The following is a 15,898-nucleotide window of genomic DNA, read 5'->3' as shown; positions in this document are numbered from 1 at the left end:
ACCCACCAACTAAGAGTACACTCATGTAGAAGAAAAAAATAATAATAAATGAAGATACGACAACAACAAAAACAAAAAAAAGGGGGAAAAAGGGAAGAAAAAAAAAAAAAAAAAAACAACAAAAAACAAATCACATCTAGAGTTCCACTCAATCTTTAATCAAGACGGGTTTACAAATTTTTCCAAAAAAATCTGCAGTTTCAAAGGGCAAAAAGAAAAAAAACAAACAAACAGGTAAAACGAACTCTTCCCCCCTAACGAGGTTTTAAAAACCTGTTCAAGTGCGAATGAAAACGTCCTGAACATTTAAAGGCAGGTCTCTTTTTTTTCCATTTTCTTTTTTAAAAAAAAAAAAGGAAGAGGAAGAAAAAAAAAAAAAAACCAGAACGAAGGGAAGAGACAGGGGGAGGAGGGAGGGGAGGAAAAAAAGACGAAGAAACCGCTGGCTTTGAAAGAGGGAAAAAATTCCGCTGAGCCACGACGACGACGATGACGACCCCGACTGATCTGCCCCTGGGGTTTCTGTCCCGCTCCAGGAACAAAAACCAAGAGGAATTTGTAAAAAAAACAAAAAAAAATCACGATGCAAAAAAAGAAGGGATAGAGGAAGGAGAGAAAGAAACGGAGAATGAATCGGCGAAGGTGAGCGGTGTTTCAGGATTGGCTGGCCCGTTTGGGTCATGTGACGTCCTTCCCTGAGAAGGGGGGGGGGCAGTGTGTCCTGGTCCGAACCGGGGACGCTTTATAGGGCACCAGTCTCCGTGAGTGTGTGGCGTTTTTTTTGACCCCCCGGTACTTTTAGTTTTGTTGAAATTATTAAATCCTTTTCAACGATCTGTCCACAGTTTTATCGCTCTCTTTCTCCGATTGGCACTTTGGAGATGTTCTCCTCGTCGCTCCGAGATCTCTTGTTCTTCTCTTTCTTGCTCTATGTGGCAAACCCCTGCTTGGAGACTCCTGATGGGGGTTACGAGGGGAGAGGGGGTTAGGGGCGGCATTCGTTCCTTAATTAGTTTATTTATTCGTACTGGTTGAGTTCTAGGCTGAGCGCCGAAACGAGTCTGTCGATAAAGCTCCCTCTGAGTGGGAGTGGGGGGTTTGGGGTGGATGGTTGGGAGTGTTTTAGGAGCTCAGCTTTGATTTCTTGGAAAGCGGAGGGCTTTCTTCTTTATTGTCCGAATCTTCGTCGTCCTCGTCGTCTTCGTCGTCGTCGTCTGGATAGTCCACGAGTCCCACCAAACCACCCTACGGTAAAGTCACACAGAAATGAGCAACTCGAATAAAAACACTGGGAAAATGGACAGGATTATCGATTTATGGCATCTGGGCCACATGTAGTAAACATCTTCTCACTTTAGTGAAGTGATTAAGTCATGGATTTACCTTTGTGGTGACAGCTGCCATGGGTGGAGAGTTCCTGGTCCCCGTGCCGGGGGATCCCGGTGATCCAGGAGAACCAGGATGTAGTGAGGCTGTGGGAGGTGAAGACAGACTGGGCTTGGCCGAGCTGGAAAAGGACAACTTAAAACTGGGGCTCTGTTTTCCAGACAAGCTGGATTTCCCCGACAAAACCTCTTTTTCCTCCGCTTCTTTTACTGGAGATCAGATCAGAGGAACGGACAATGAAACCAGGGCTACGTGTCTCTTATAAAGTCTGAAATTCTTTTTTTTTAAGAAAGCTACTACATCTTATATTATTTAAAGAAAGAGAGAATGTATCAGTATCAATAGTCATTATCAATAGTTTTTCCGGCTTCCAGTCTTCTGTCATTACAAGAGCGGCCTCTAGAGGCGAATCACTGACACCACATGCTGTTTGTGCGAGACGGCGTGCTAGCATCTAGTTATATATACATTTTACACACACACACACACACACACACACACACACCAGACCATATTTATAAATACACCAGATGGACTCTGGCCAATAGAACTTACATTTCTTTCTTTCCATGAACTTGCTAATGGGATCCATCAGGTCCTCGTCATTCTTCATTTTGTCTGAGGGGGGCACCACCGCCTCTCCGTCCTCCAAGTCTTCTTCATCATTAAACCACATCTCTTCCTCGTCTTCTAACGTCCGGGCATCCCGCCTGAAACGGTGGTTCCGCAGAATGGATCGCATGCTGCTAAAACGTACGGTGGGGAAAATGACACAAAAAGCAGGAATATAAACCTCTGTATTGACCCCTGAGATCTGGAAAGTCGGGCACTCGTAGCTCAGACCGACCTGTCGAGTTTGGGGTTGTCCTGCCTTTCCCTCTGCTGCTCATATCGGAGCTTAAGACCCTTAAACGTCTGGACGTAGTTTACGTCCTCCAGAGCCTTCCAGTAGTTCTCGATGATGTGAGCAGTCAGAGACTTCACATCCTCCTACAGGAGGGTGAAAGACAGTCAAATCTGCAAAAACATGGAGTTAATAATCCTCAAGGGGCAAGGCGAAGCAGAGCGTACTCACCACGCGGACGTATTCGAAGATCTCTATGATGGCCGAGTTAATGAGGTTGTATCGAGAGCCGTTGTTGAGGAACGCTTTTACCACAGGTTCAAACAGGAAGTTCCTCATGATATAGCGGTTGTAGAACTCGTCCTTCAGGCCGACTATTTTCCTCATAAAGCGTAAAGAACCTGGGGGCAGAGAGGATATGGGCTAATGAATCTTTATCCACCTGAACCCAATTAATACAAACTCACCATCGTTATAAATCACAATATTTCTGTTTTTTCTCAGCATCCATCTACCTCCACAAATCACATCTACACCCTGAGTACGAACACCAACCCGTTTCCATGAATTTTAACATCTAATGTGGCCTTTAAACTCAACCAAAGCCCTGATGGAGTAACAGTCACCTGGATTCATTTGTTTCACTGTAATATTAGTAAATGCAGACGAGTGCAAGGAGAGATGGAAAGAGCAAGAGAAAGGGGGAACACGAGAGAAAGCACGAGAGAAAGCGATGGAAAAAGAGAGAGAAGACTAGAAAGAGAGAGATTGAGAGAAAGAATGAGGACACGTGAGAGTGTAAGGGGTAGAGAAGGTGAGAGAAAAATAGGAAAAAGGGTGGGGGGGAGACAGAAAAATAGAGGGAGAGAAAAAAAAGAGAGCGAAAGAGAGGAAGATGAAGAGAGAAAGAGAAGAAGAGAGAGGAAAGTGAGAGATATAGAGGGGAGAGGAAAATAGAGAGATAAAATGAGGGAAAGGAAGATAGCGGAAGATGCAGAGTGAGAAAGAGCGAGGAAGAGGAAGATGAGGGAGAGATAGAGGAAAAAGGGGAAAGAAGATACACACACACACACACACACACACACACACACACACACACACACACACACACACACACACACACACACACATTTTTGTGTTTGATTACTCACAGAGAGCTAGAAATGCATGCTGGGATGCGGTGAGCACCAGGACTCTGCGCAAAATGTCCTTGTTGATGATGTAGTTCTTTATGTGATACGTGTGATGTTCTACACAGAAGGTAAGGAGCTCCACAATCAGAGCCAACAACTGGCACGTCTGGAAATCATCTGTGGAAACAAAAGCAGAGGCAGAGACGGGTCAGTGTCCTACAGAACACGTTGTCACGTTCCTGCTCCATACACACACACACACACACACACACACACACACACACACACACACACACACACACACACACACTCACACACTCACACACTCACTCACACACTCACTCACTCACTCACACACACACTCACTCACACACTCACTCACTCACTCACACACTCACTCACACACTCACTCACACACACACTCACACACACTTTCTCACCTTTGCTGGGTTTCTCCTCTGTGGTATTAGCCAGTAACGGAGCTGAGAGCACGTGCATACAGTGCTTATAGAAGAAACTTAAAAACTCGGTCTTTTCTGTTTTCTGCAGAGGAACCAAAAAAAGACTGATTTTAGAAATGCCATTGATTATATCTGAAATTAGAGCGAAGAACACGTGTGTGTGTGTGTGTGTGTGTGTGTGTGTGTGTGTGTGTGAGATCTTACTGATAATGTATATATAAAAAGGCTCACATTAGCAGTTGCCAGCATGTTTTCAGGATCCACCAGGGTCCTCAGTAAGCCCATGAGCTGAACAGCTCCGCCCAGTTCAGGGTCCGTATCACAGATCATGTGCTCAATGATCAGATTAATCAATAAAATATCCTGCAGGGGGGGTTCAAGAAAAATGCAGGGGAGCGTTTAAAAACTATTTATATTAGAAATATAAAATACAAATACAAAAAAAAACCACTCTCGTCACAGAACAACAAGAGAACAAAGGCTTTGATCTGCAGCTTACGTCACATTCCACATTTAGTGGAGATCATTCAGCCACGAGGTGCATGTATGTGTGCGTGTCACTCACGTCATCGTTCTGCTGGGACTCCTGCATGACGAACTCGCGCACCATAGAGGGGTTGTACTCCACCAGGTACGAGAAGATATCCGTGGCCGCGCCCCGCACTTGCACATCGTCCATCCCCTGATGATCAGCAAATAAGCACAAACTCAAAAATTGTTTTTTTGAGTTTACAGAAGTCAAATCCAGTTTAACAGCAATAATCTGATTAATTCAAGTTTAATACTTTTATTTGAACACTGATAATAACAACAAAATGCTGTGTTTTTGTAAAAATAAATTAGACAGACAGGTGGCGCTCTTTGCCATCTCTCTTCACAGACACTTTGATAAAACAACCTGAATCTCAGTGGATATTTGCCTCACAGACACAATAGAAATATGACTAGAAAGCTTGAAATGTTTACTTTTAGATAAACCAGTTCACATTAAAAACTAATCTTCTCTGATTCTGTAGTCCGTATAAAAGTTAGCCGAGCAACAGATCCTCACCAGTATGACTTCCAAGGCTGGCAGGATTCCCATGTTGGAGAGGGTTTTGAAGAAGGCGTCTCTGTTTTGTGGCTGTAGAGTCTGAGAGAATGCGCAAAACTCCTTCAGGAAATTGACCTGCAAGTAAAAAATAAAAAAAATAAATAAAATAAGGTAGTAGGTCAGTAAAACAGAGGTTACAGCAGGTCGAATGTGCATCGGTGAAGATTTGTTCATTACCAGTTCTTGCCGTTTATCGTCGTCCGTGGCTTCGTCTGTTAGTTGTGCAAAGAGCTCAGTTAGAAACTTCTCGTCATCCTGGGTTAAAATAAGAGAGATTAAGAGAGATAGAGAGAGATAGAGAGAGATAGAGAGAGAGAGAGAACAAAGAAAAGTAGTTTAAATGGGTTGCGTAAACACGGTGAATAAGTGCTGAGTGTCTCGTTATACCTTTTCCAGGTACACAACCGAACACACCTTCATGACTCTGTACACAATACATCTTTGTACACTTCTATAAACCCCTTGAACACATTTATACACATCTGGAACCCCTCTATACTGCACTACACACCTTTTCATCCTTGTACACCTCTGTACACATCTGGAACACCTATATACACGTCTCTATACACCTCCATACATCTCTGTAAACCTCAGGTAACCAATATATACCTCTAGCACTACTATACACCTCTGCATACTACTATACACCCCTGTATACCCCCCCCATGCACCTCTGCATACCTCTTATACACCACTGCATACCCCTATACACCTCTGTATACCTCCCATACACCTATGCATACCCCTTAAACACCTCTGCATACCCCCTATACACCCTGTATACCCCTATACACCTCTGTATACCCCTACACACCCTGTATACCTCCCATACAGCTTTGCATACCCCTTATACACCCCTGCATACCCCCATACACCCCTGAATACCCCCACACACACTTCTGCATCCCCTATACACCCCTGAATACCCCTATACACCTCTGTATACCCCTATACATCACCGTATACACATATACACCTCTGTATACCCATATACACCTCTGCATACCCCCATACACCCCTGCATACCCCCATACACCCCTGAATACCCCCACACACTTCTGCATCCCCTATACACCCCTGAATACCCCTATACACCTCTGTATACCCCTATACATCACCGTATACACATATACACCTCTGTATACCCATATACACCTCTGCATACCCCCATACACCCCTGCATACCCCCATACACCCCTGCATACCCCCATACACCACTGCATACCCCCATACACCCCTGCATCCCCTATACACATATGTATACCCATATACACCTCTGGTACAATTCAACCATCTAAACCATTATACACACCTGGAACACCTATACACACACACACACACACACACACACACACACACACACACACACACACACACACACACACACACACACCTCTATACATCTCTGTACACCATATAAACCAGGTAACCTATATATACCTTTAACACTACAATACACTTCTGAATACATCTGTACACCTCTATACCACTCTGTATAACACTATACACCTCTGTACACCACTGTACACATCTGTATACCTTTGTACACCACTATACACCTCTGTACACCACTATACACATCTGTATACCTCTGTACACCACTATACACATCTGTATATCTCTGTACACCACTATACACCTCTGTATACCTCTGTACACCACTATACACATCTGTATATCTCTGTACACCACTATACACCTCTGTATACCTCTGTACACCACTATACACCTCTGTATATCTCTGTACACCACTATACACCTCTGTATACCTCTGTACACCACTATACACCTCTGTATATCTCTGTACACCACTATACACCTCTGTACACCACTATACACATCTGTATATCTCTGTACACCACTATACACCTCTGTATACCACTATACACATCTGTATATCTCTGTACACCACTATACACATTAGAACACAAAATGTTGCAAGACATCACATAAACTTTTAAAAATAAATACAGAATTGTAAATGTACGTAAAGAAATCAGAATACAATATTAAGTTAATCAGAAGCATTATGTTTGTCATCCCCCTAAAAAAAAAAGCCTTCTTGCACATCCCTCACTCACGTCTTTTTTTATTTGTGCACCTGTACTAATGTCTATTTTAATAGCAATAAAAAAAAAGCTCTGATATTTCCTTTGAAAAAAAGACAAAACGTGCCGCTTCTGCAAAAACGACCTGCCGAGGAAACAAACCGAGACGGGGACGGTGCAGTCTGATCGCGGCTCGCTCATTACAAGTGAATAAAGGAGCTTGGTGAAAAGCTCCCTGGGTTTCCATGGAAACCAACCCCTTCCTGTCTGAAACATTACACATTACAACTCCACCACAGGAACCTGCTCTAAACAACAAGCAAAAAAGAGAAACCACTGGACTTTCCATTAACCTTCTGTTTTGTTTTGTTTTAATCAGCATACGGGCCTAATGACAGCACAAATACCACACTCGGGTTTTATTTAGATCATCTGACTAACCGTGAGGACCAGACCCCAAGCAAACAAACACACACACACACACACACACACACACACACACACACACACACAATATGGATTTAGCTCGGCTTGTGCGCTCTGGTTGTATGTTATTAAAAAGACTAAGTTAAAGAGCAGGAAGCAAAAACGAACATCTCGTCTACTTTAAATAGATTTTTTTATTCCCTGATTGCAATCAATGTTCCAGAAACAAACGTTTTCCCCGTATTCGTAAACGTTCTTCGTTTCTGAACAGCCCTGAAAACACGTCTAGGGCACGTAAGCTTCAGGCTTTTCATATGGGAGTGTTGAGAGCATCAGAACTAACAAGTTGATGTGTGAATCCATGAAGAACCCAAGAAGAACCCGTGTGTGTGTGTGTGTTGGCGAGACCCACCTGGAGCATCCCGACAATCTCGACCTTGTTGAAGAAGATGAATGAGTGCAGAGTGGAGAGCATGTTCTCCTCGAACACAGAGGGTGTGGGCAGCACCATGTCCTGAATGTACTGCACCCGATATGTCTGGTGGATCTTCTGACGCAGCTCAGGGTCCGTAATGGGAATGACCTCCTTGAAGCGAGCCGTGGTGGTGAGGAACTCGCGGTGGCGGCGAGGCTGAGGCAGCGCCGGGTCGAACTCCAGGCACCCGATCACGTCCATGATGCACTCGTCGGAGAACATGACCTCGAACAGAGCGGTGCGGTTCAGCAGGAAAATCCCTTTGACAATGTCGTACAAGTGGTGCAGGCCTTCACGGTTCTCCAAGTCCTCACAAACGCGGAACAGCTCCAGGAGCTTACGGATGTAGCCCTCGTTCTCCAGGGCCAGCGCCAGCTTCTCGCGCCGGAGTGGAGAGGGCAGAGAAGATGCCACCAGCTCGGCCACCTCCTCCAATCGCGAGAGTTCGCACGGCGGCAATTCCAACCCGGGAGAAGACATGTCCTCGAAACGCTCCTCCTCGGACTCGTCGATCAGCTCCTGGGTGATGTCCACCGACGGGTCCTTTCCCTGAACCTAGACACCACAGACACACCATGAATATTCAAAACCATCGTGGAAAAACACCAACAACACGTAGAAGGAGATCTTACCTGACAGATCTTCTCCCAGATCTCATCACAACCAGCTTTCTCCTGGAAACTAAGGGCCAGGTCATAGTTCTCAGCTTCAGACCAGACAATCAACGTGTCCTTAAAAAAAACAACAAAAAAAACAAACCTGTTGACATCACGACTACCTCCACGTGATCTGGAGAAGCGCTTCCAAACATCTACTAAACACAAAGCGTGAGCACTTAGACCTGGAACTCACCTGCTGCTTCTGATATGCTGTATTGGGGTTGATTTTGGACTCCAGCAGCAAAGAGCCTGTAGGAAAACACGTGTTGAAACGTGTTTAAAAAAAAGCGTGCAAACGATGAAACACAAACGGATGGATCAAGTGATCCAGGAAGTAAGGAAGGAATTGGGTTCTTACCGTCGCTCTCCGCGCGCACCAGCAGAGACATGCCTTTGAGTCTTTCCACGTATCCGGAGGACACGTGTCCCGTGCCCCGGTCATCCCACTGCCGGTCTTCGTTCAGCGTGTAAACCTTCACCCGTCTCCGAGTGTCAGTCATGTCTTCTTGGAGGGAGGAGATGGTGGAGATGGAGGTGTGTGTGTGCGTGTGTTTGGAGTTTCTGAGACACAACGAATTTTGTCCCTTCACACTTCCGTCCACACACCGGACATCCACACGCGCTACCTGTTGTCACGCCGATGACGTAACGCTCGCACTTCGCCACGGCATAGTGCTCTAAATCAATTAGCGGCTCCCCCCCCAACGGAACTGCCCCGAAATCAAGTCGAATTCGAGTTAATCCGATAACCAACCAGGAGAATGAGGTTTATATATAAATATATATTTACTTAATGTACACAAACAAACAGCAGCCTCAAAGACCCGGCTAGTTAGCTAGCTGTCCTAGCGACTCCGCTAGCATGCTAACAAACATTCACCGGACTTGCATTTATTACACCTTACAGAGAAGCACGGAATACCTTCTAATGGCGCGTTATAACCATTCCGCGTTGATTTAAAATGGTCTAACACGAAACATTTATATTATATTCCCATCCAAGTGTTCCGCCATGTTCGGTACAAGGAGCAGCCTCTCTCTCGCGCGCGCGCGCTCTCGTTCCTCACACGCAGGCGGACATCTTTTTTTCCCCCGAGACGCGGCGGGTCGAATGGAGGACGGAGCTCGTACGACTTTTTTCCCCCTTCCCTTTTATTTTCTCCACCCCGCGGTGCTGTGAGAGTTGTGAAGCGCCACCGGAGTCACGACGTCGGGAAGGAGAGCAGCGACTAGCCCCGCTGTACGTGGTCGGCCATCTTGGGTCCCCCCTCAGAAAAAAAGCCGCTACAGGGTTTCCCTCGGCGAAAGCGAAGGGGCCGTCGTTTAAAGACAAAGTACACAAATAATGATAATAAAAACACTATAAAAGTGATGCTTTTTAATCACAACTAAAAAAATTAAATAACAAGGTACATTTAACCAAAAAGAAATTTTAATTAAATATACTGCAAACAAAACTTAAACACTCGATTCATTTAAACAGTAAAAATATTCTTCCTGCTTCCACTAGGGGTCGCCAGAGCGGATCCATCTACAGCGTCTAAACCATCTCACCACATCCATAAACCTCCTCCTGGTCTTCCTCTTTCTTTTCCTCCTTTGTGGTGTCTCCATCCCCAGCCTTCTCCTACCCCATAATATACCCCCCCCGCCCCATGTCCCTCCTCTGCACATGTCCAAACCATCTCCATCACACCGCCCTCACCTCATCCCCAAAACGTCCAACACTACCCAGTCCCCCTAATAAACTCAATTCTCCTGCATTTAAACCAAAATAAAATGCAAAGAGAACAAAACAATAAACCTTCAATTCCATCAAAACAAAAAAAAAGTAGGAATAACAATCAACACCACGGATTCCAAATAACAAATGTGCATGGAATAAACTTTTCACACACAATTTCAAATCAAGTCATTTTATTGTACTAAATCCCCCCCTCAAAAAAAACCAAAACCATCATCAGACCTACAATTCCCTACCGTTTTATAAAACGAAACGACGTCACGACAGACAAAACAAGCAAGAAAAACAGAACATCTTCCCGAGAACACAATAAACATTTCATTTTTTTGAGAAAAAAACAAAACAAACAAACACAAAGGAAGGAAAGAGAAATGTACACATTGTGTAACGGGTATAGACGAGCGCAATCCGATCGCGGAGTCGTCTCCTGTCGGCACGTCCGTCCAGCGATGCCGTGGTGAACTCTTAACCGATGCTGAACAGGTGTACGAGAAGGTCTCACTCTATTTCCCTGCCTGCTGGGCCTGGCGTCTGAGCAGGACGTAGATCTTCTCTTTGATCCAGTCTTTGTTGTAAGGCTGGTAGGTCTGCGTGTCGGCTCGGTACCTGGACACAACACATGGATTACGTCTCGGGCGGAGTCGTTTCACCTGTTCCATTCTTTATTATGATTGGACGAAGGTTAAATAATCGATCAATATTTTAAAAGCAGCAGTGGTGGGCACAAGATCTCCAAAAGTATTGGAACAACAATATTAAATATAAATTAATAATAAATATGAGACGGATGTTTTTTCTAAAAACAAAAAACGGACAAACCACTATAACGAACAGTGAAATGTTTATGGGAGAAAACCAACAACCAGACAGAAGATCAAGCAGAACAGAAATACAGACGCCACGCAACAAGACACAAACCTCTCAACATGACTGAGAATCAAAAGACCAGATCAGAATTCACAAACTAATACAGAGATGTGACCGTTATGGAACCTAGATGAACCTCAAACTCTAAAAAAGGTTACTACACCCCTGACCATCCAACTTATATACATGGTCCCTCCCCAAACTACTGCCACAAAAGGGTATAGAACGTCCTGTTAGACTGTAGCATTACAATATTCCACATGGTTTTCCATCCTCTGCACACAAAGGAGATCTTGAGCATCCTGGAGAGACTGGAACAGGAGACTCCTTACCTCCTCCAGCATCTTTACCTGATCGCACTCTTGTGAAGGATAAAATAAAGAGAATAAACCTGTAAAATGATGTTGAACAAGGACCTCCAATAAGAAGCCCACGATCTCCATCCTGCTTTCTTCTAAACGCACACACTTACACTAAACAGCTGAGGTCGGCCAGGTCGTCGATGAAATCGAACAGCTGGCTGATGTCGTACGTGATGGACGGGCTGTTGGGGTTCATTCTCTTCAGATGCTCCTCGTACATCTTACACACTCCTGGAAAACAGGACGAGAAGATTTTTCCTCCTTTACATAGAACCATGGAAACTCTCAGAGGAACAGATTCACGTTGGATGCTTTTCTTACCCTCCATGCACTCGTTTACCGACTCGTAATCAGCATACGTCCTTCCCTCCGGTCTTTTGGTCGGCTGAACCAGCAGAATTGTGTGAGACTACGGAGAGAAAAAGGGGACGTTATAAAACACTTCATGTGGTTTAATACAGAAAAACACTTTTTATAAAACCAAACTGCCATTGTGTACATTCCAAGTTTGACCCTTTAAAACACACCTTTTCAAGTTGTTCACAGCTTTTCTCCTTTAACAGATTTGCAGGTTTATACACGTAGAGACAATAGACAATAATGCATTCATAATACATACATATATACAGTATAATTTTAATGAACTTTTAAACAACCCCCCTGCAGTACCACCGCGGACCCTCTAGGGGTCGCAAACCCCCGGTTAAAAATCCATTAGTTTAACGTTATATAAACAATCATTAAAACAATGCATATTTATTTTTTTATGGATAGAAAACAATGCAATAAAAAAGAATGAGTTATTTCATTGCTACAATATATACAATCAGGTGACTTCATATTCAAGTTAATCAATAACTTAAACCGGAAGCAGGAAGTATGGCGCACAGGAAGTGATCAGGACGCCATTTTGGATCTAGACTGTTTGTTTCAAAGATAGAACGCGTTTTAATAACTTGACCAGTGTAACTCGCTAGTACAAAATCCTCTGTACTCCTAACATGATGGAAAATATCCCATTAAAAAAAATATAAACCTCCGTGAGGTCCTACTTTCTTCTCCTATCATTACACTGTTCCAGCTCGGGGTTCGTGACTCTACCGCGGCACACAATGCTAACACATGACACGGTAGTAAACTAAAGAGCATTAAAACTAAACCAACTTCATCAGCAGATCATTAAAACGCATCTAAACGCTCCCCAGGACCGAGAGAACATCCACACACACCGCTGCTCTACTCACCATGTTTAACCCGGAACGCAGTGGAGACGCTCACTGTGGCCTGCAGCTCTTTCTGCGGTATAACAGCTGCGAAGGCATTTACACAATAAAAGTCCACTTCCGTCGACAAAATAAAAGTCAATCAACCCAAAATAGAAAGATTGTAGTGTCAATTTTACCAATTTAATATTTTTATGAAAAAAATTCGAACCATGACATTAATATGCTATTACTGTTTTATTTTATAGAAACAATTACTTAGGTATTTTATGTAAAAAACATTTATATAAATGTAAAAAACATATATATATATATATATATATAAACATAAACATGGTATTACAGTGGTACATTATGGTAACCATGACACTAAAATGGAATTACTGTTGTATTTGCATTTTTTTTTCAATACATTAATATGGTATTACTGTGGTATTATATATATATATATATATATATATATATATATATATATATATATATCCTTTTATTTAAATGTAATATTAAAATAATTACAGGTGAACAATTTTTATTATAAATTTTTTTTTACAATCTTTTGGTTTTTATCTTCTTTGTGCAGAAACCTAGCATCAGTCATCCAGGAGGAAAATGCAATAAGTTCAGGAACATACAGAACTAAATAGAAAATAACTGAGATTTTACAAAGGATGAAGGAAATCCAGAAATAAACAGCTGATGGAAAAAACCCAGGTGAACACTGACAGTTCATGTGAGGTTTTATGGAGTATTTAATGTCTTTTTATGTGATATTGTGTTTATTTATTTGTCAATGTCACCGTCATATCCTCTCAAAAACACGTTTTCTAAACCAGATGTGTGTCAGCAGAGGGAGACGTTTCTCCTGTAATGCTGATGTTATGCCGCGTGCGTAATTTCGCACAGGATCTCCGGGTAACTCCACAGGAGGTGATTCTAGTGGTGGAGCAGTATTTAGGTTGATTGTGGAATGAGTAGGAATGCGCAAAAACAAGTGTTTTGGATATTAAGTATAGAGGACAAACGTAAGGAATTGAAATGAAAAGCAAACACATTACTCTCTCTCTCTCTCTCTCTCTCTCTCTCTCTCTCTCTCTCTCTCTCTCTCTCTCTCTCTCTCTCTCTCTCTCTCTCTCTGACACTCATCTGTTAGTCCACATCACTGATTGCTTGCAGTTCACTTTCTTCTGAACACTTCTGATCTCCGCGCGCTCCAGATGCTGTAACTCATCATGCAGGTCTGATTCTTTGTTCCGAACCCAAACCAGATGCGCACCAGCCGAAACTAAAAGCCACTCGTTCCCCAGCTGTCGGTGGCGATGTGGGCGACCTCGAGAAGGACGCGGTCGGAGGCGAGCGACGACGCGGAGATCGCGGTGAACGTGGGCGGCGCGCGGCACGTCCTGTGCGCCAGCCTGCTCGAGCGCTACCCGGAGACGCGCCTCGCGCGCCTCACCACGCGCACCGCCGCCGACGGCTCGCGCGACCTCGAGCGGCTCTGCGACGACTACGACGCGGCGACGCGCGAGTTCTTCTTTGACCGCGACCCGGACGCGTTCCGGTGCATCGCCGAGGTGTACCAGTACGGCGAAGTGCACATGGCCAAGGGCACGTGCCCGGTGCGCTTCAGCAAGGAGATGGAGTTCTGGGGAGTCGACATGGACCTGCTGGACGAGTGCTGCAAGAGCAACCTGAAGGAAGCCGAGGACGAGCTTTCGGAGATCGCAGAGAAGGTCCGCGCCATCCTGGACGACATAGAGGGAAGCCCTACGAGCGGAAAGTGCAGGACATTTCTGTGGAGGCTCATGGAGAAACCGGAGTCATCCTGGGCGGCACGTACCATTGCGCTTCTTTCGTTTCTCTTCGTGCTCCTGTCGTCTGTGGTGATGTGCGTGGGCACTGTGCCTGAGCTCCATGAGCAGGACGAGGATGGAAATCGGATTGAGAATCCAAGCCTGGAAGCCATTGAGACAGCCTGCATCATCTGGTTTACGCTGGAATACTTTCTGCGCTTAGCCGCAGCGCCCAGCAAGTTGCATTTCGCCTTCTCCTTTATGAACGTGGTGGACTTTCTGGCTATTGCACCTTTCTACGTGCTCCTGCTGCTGTCCTACCTGGGCACCGCTGTGTTGCAGCTGGCCACCGTGCAGCAGGCGGTGCAGGCGCTCCGTGTGATGCGTGTGGCACGCGTCTTCAAGCTGGCACGCCACTCCTCAGGCCTGCAGACCCTCACCTACGCCCTCAGGAGCAGCTGCAAGGAGCTCGGCCTGCTTCTCATGTACATGGGGATCGGCATCTTCCTGTTCTCAGCACTGGGCTACACGGTGGAGCAGAGCCACCCAGAGACCATGTTCACCAGTATCCCTCAGTCCTTCTGGTGGGCCATCATTACCATGACCACAGTGGGTTACGGAGATATCTACCCCAAGACCACTCTGGGCCGGTGCAACGCAGCCGTCAGCTTCCTGTGTGGTGTGATCGCCATCGCCTTACCCATCCACCCCATCATCAACAACTTCGTCATCTTCTACAGCAAGCAGCGTGTGCTCGAAACCGCAGCTAAGCATGAGATAGAGCTTATGGCACTACGCTCCAAGGAAGGAGATCCTGTGGATGCTGCTGGTTTGGAATTCCAGCAGTCAAGTCAATTCATGGGTGATCGATTGCCATGGGACTGTTCCAGTCTTACAGGACACAGAGATGGCCATGTTCCTTTACTCGAGGATGCTGGACAGCACGTGGAATTTCCCATCACAATGAAATCTTCATCAAGCCAAAGTCAAATATAGTGTTTAAATATCGTGATATGTAAAAACACACAGAAACGCATCTATCAGCTTTCTGTGTGGTTTCATACGAGGCAGTATCATAAAGCTTCGAGACTAGTTTTGTAACACGCCCAAGGCTGAACGCAGTCACAGGGAGCACCAACCTTCATAAGTCAGTGTACCGTCGTCCAGTGTACATCGAGAGCCGTGCAACTGGTGCAATCTGACCAGTTGCACACCCTGTCACTGAGCTCTCCTCACACGTTAAAACAACACAATCTAACACGAATCACCCTGCTCACCAGACTCCGCCCACTTCCAGAAATGCAGAAGGTGATTGACACGCTTCGAAAAGAAGACTTCCAGGACACTTTCCAGAAGAACGATGGGACTGTATTGCTGGGCAAGG

General features: G+C 44.9%; 3 protein-coding genes across 5 annotated transcripts in view; 1 reads left to right on the top strand and 2 right to left on the bottom strand.

The window, feature by feature from the left end:
• Positions 1-137: 137 nt before the first annotated feature.
• On the bottom strand, positions 138-10,289 carry smek1 (SMEK homolog 1, suppressor of mek1 (Dictyostelium)). Of its 2 annotated transcripts, none has more exons than XM_046872463.1 (15): positions 8,887-10,289; positions 8,722-8,777; positions 8,502-8,600; positions 7,807-8,424; positions 5,095-5,172; positions 4,876-4,992; positions 4,390-4,506; positions 4,056-4,187; positions 3,804-3,906; positions 3,382-3,540; positions 2,462-2,631; positions 2,234-2,376; positions 1,942-2,132; positions 1,384-1,595; positions 138-1,245 (listed from the first exon to the last, which is right to left on the bottom strand). In XM_046872463.1, exons 1-15 carry the CDS (start codon positions 9,026-9,028, stop codon positions 1,123-1,125), a joined length of 2,460 nt encoding a protein of 819 aa, XP_046728419.1. In that variant the 5' UTR covers positions 9,029-10,289; the 3' UTR covers positions 138-1,122. The 2 variants fall into 2 exon arrangements, with proteins under 2 accessions (XP_046728419.1, XP_046728420.1); XM_046872464.1 differs by having other exon boundaries at positions 1,942-2,129; positions 8,887-9,857.
• Positions 10,290-10,428: 139 nt separating this feature from the next.
• Positions 10,429-12,876, bottom strand: erh (ERH mRNA splicing and mitosis factor). Of its 2 annotated transcripts, XM_046872468.1 has the most exons (5): positions 12,746-12,763; positions 12,029-12,055; positions 11,823-11,910; positions 11,612-11,732; positions 10,429-10,878 (listed from the first exon to the last, which is right to left on the bottom strand). In XM_046872468.1, the coding sequence occupies exons 1-5, from the start codon at positions 12,746-12,748 to the stop codon at positions 10,776-10,778; spliced, it is 342 nt and encodes a 113-aa protein (XP_046728424.1). In that variant the 5' UTR covers positions 12,749-12,763; the 3' UTR covers positions 10,429-10,775. The 2 variants fall into 2 exon arrangements, with proteins under 2 accessions (XP_046728424.1, XP_046728425.1); XM_046872469.1 differs by lacking the exon at positions 12,029-12,055 and having other exon boundaries at positions 12,746-12,876.
• Positions 12,877-13,414: 538 nt separating this feature from the next.
• Positions 13,415-15,898, top strand: part of kcnf1a (potassium voltage-gated channel, subfamily F, member 1a) — a 2,952-nt gene continuing 468 nt past the window's right edge. Inside the window, exon 1 of the mRNA XM_046872466.1 lies at positions 13,415-15,898. This exon is cut by the window's right edge and continues 468 nt beyond it. Coding sequence (XP_046728422.1) covers positions 14,041-15,510 — 1,470 coding nt within the window. The 5' untranslated portion in view covers positions 13,415-14,040 and the 3' untranslated portion in view covers positions 15,511-15,898.

This window comes from Silurus meridionalis, chromosome 18 (assembly GCF_014805685.1).
Source record: "Silurus meridionalis isolate SWU-2019-XX chromosome 18, ASM1480568v1, whole genome shotgun sequence".
NCBI classification, from domain to species: domain Eukaryota; kingdom Metazoa; phylum Chordata; class Actinopteri; order Siluriformes; family Siluridae; genus Silurus; species Silurus meridionalis.
Note: the sequence above shows the minus strand (reverse complement) of the source record. Positions and strands in the feature narration are given on the sequence as shown.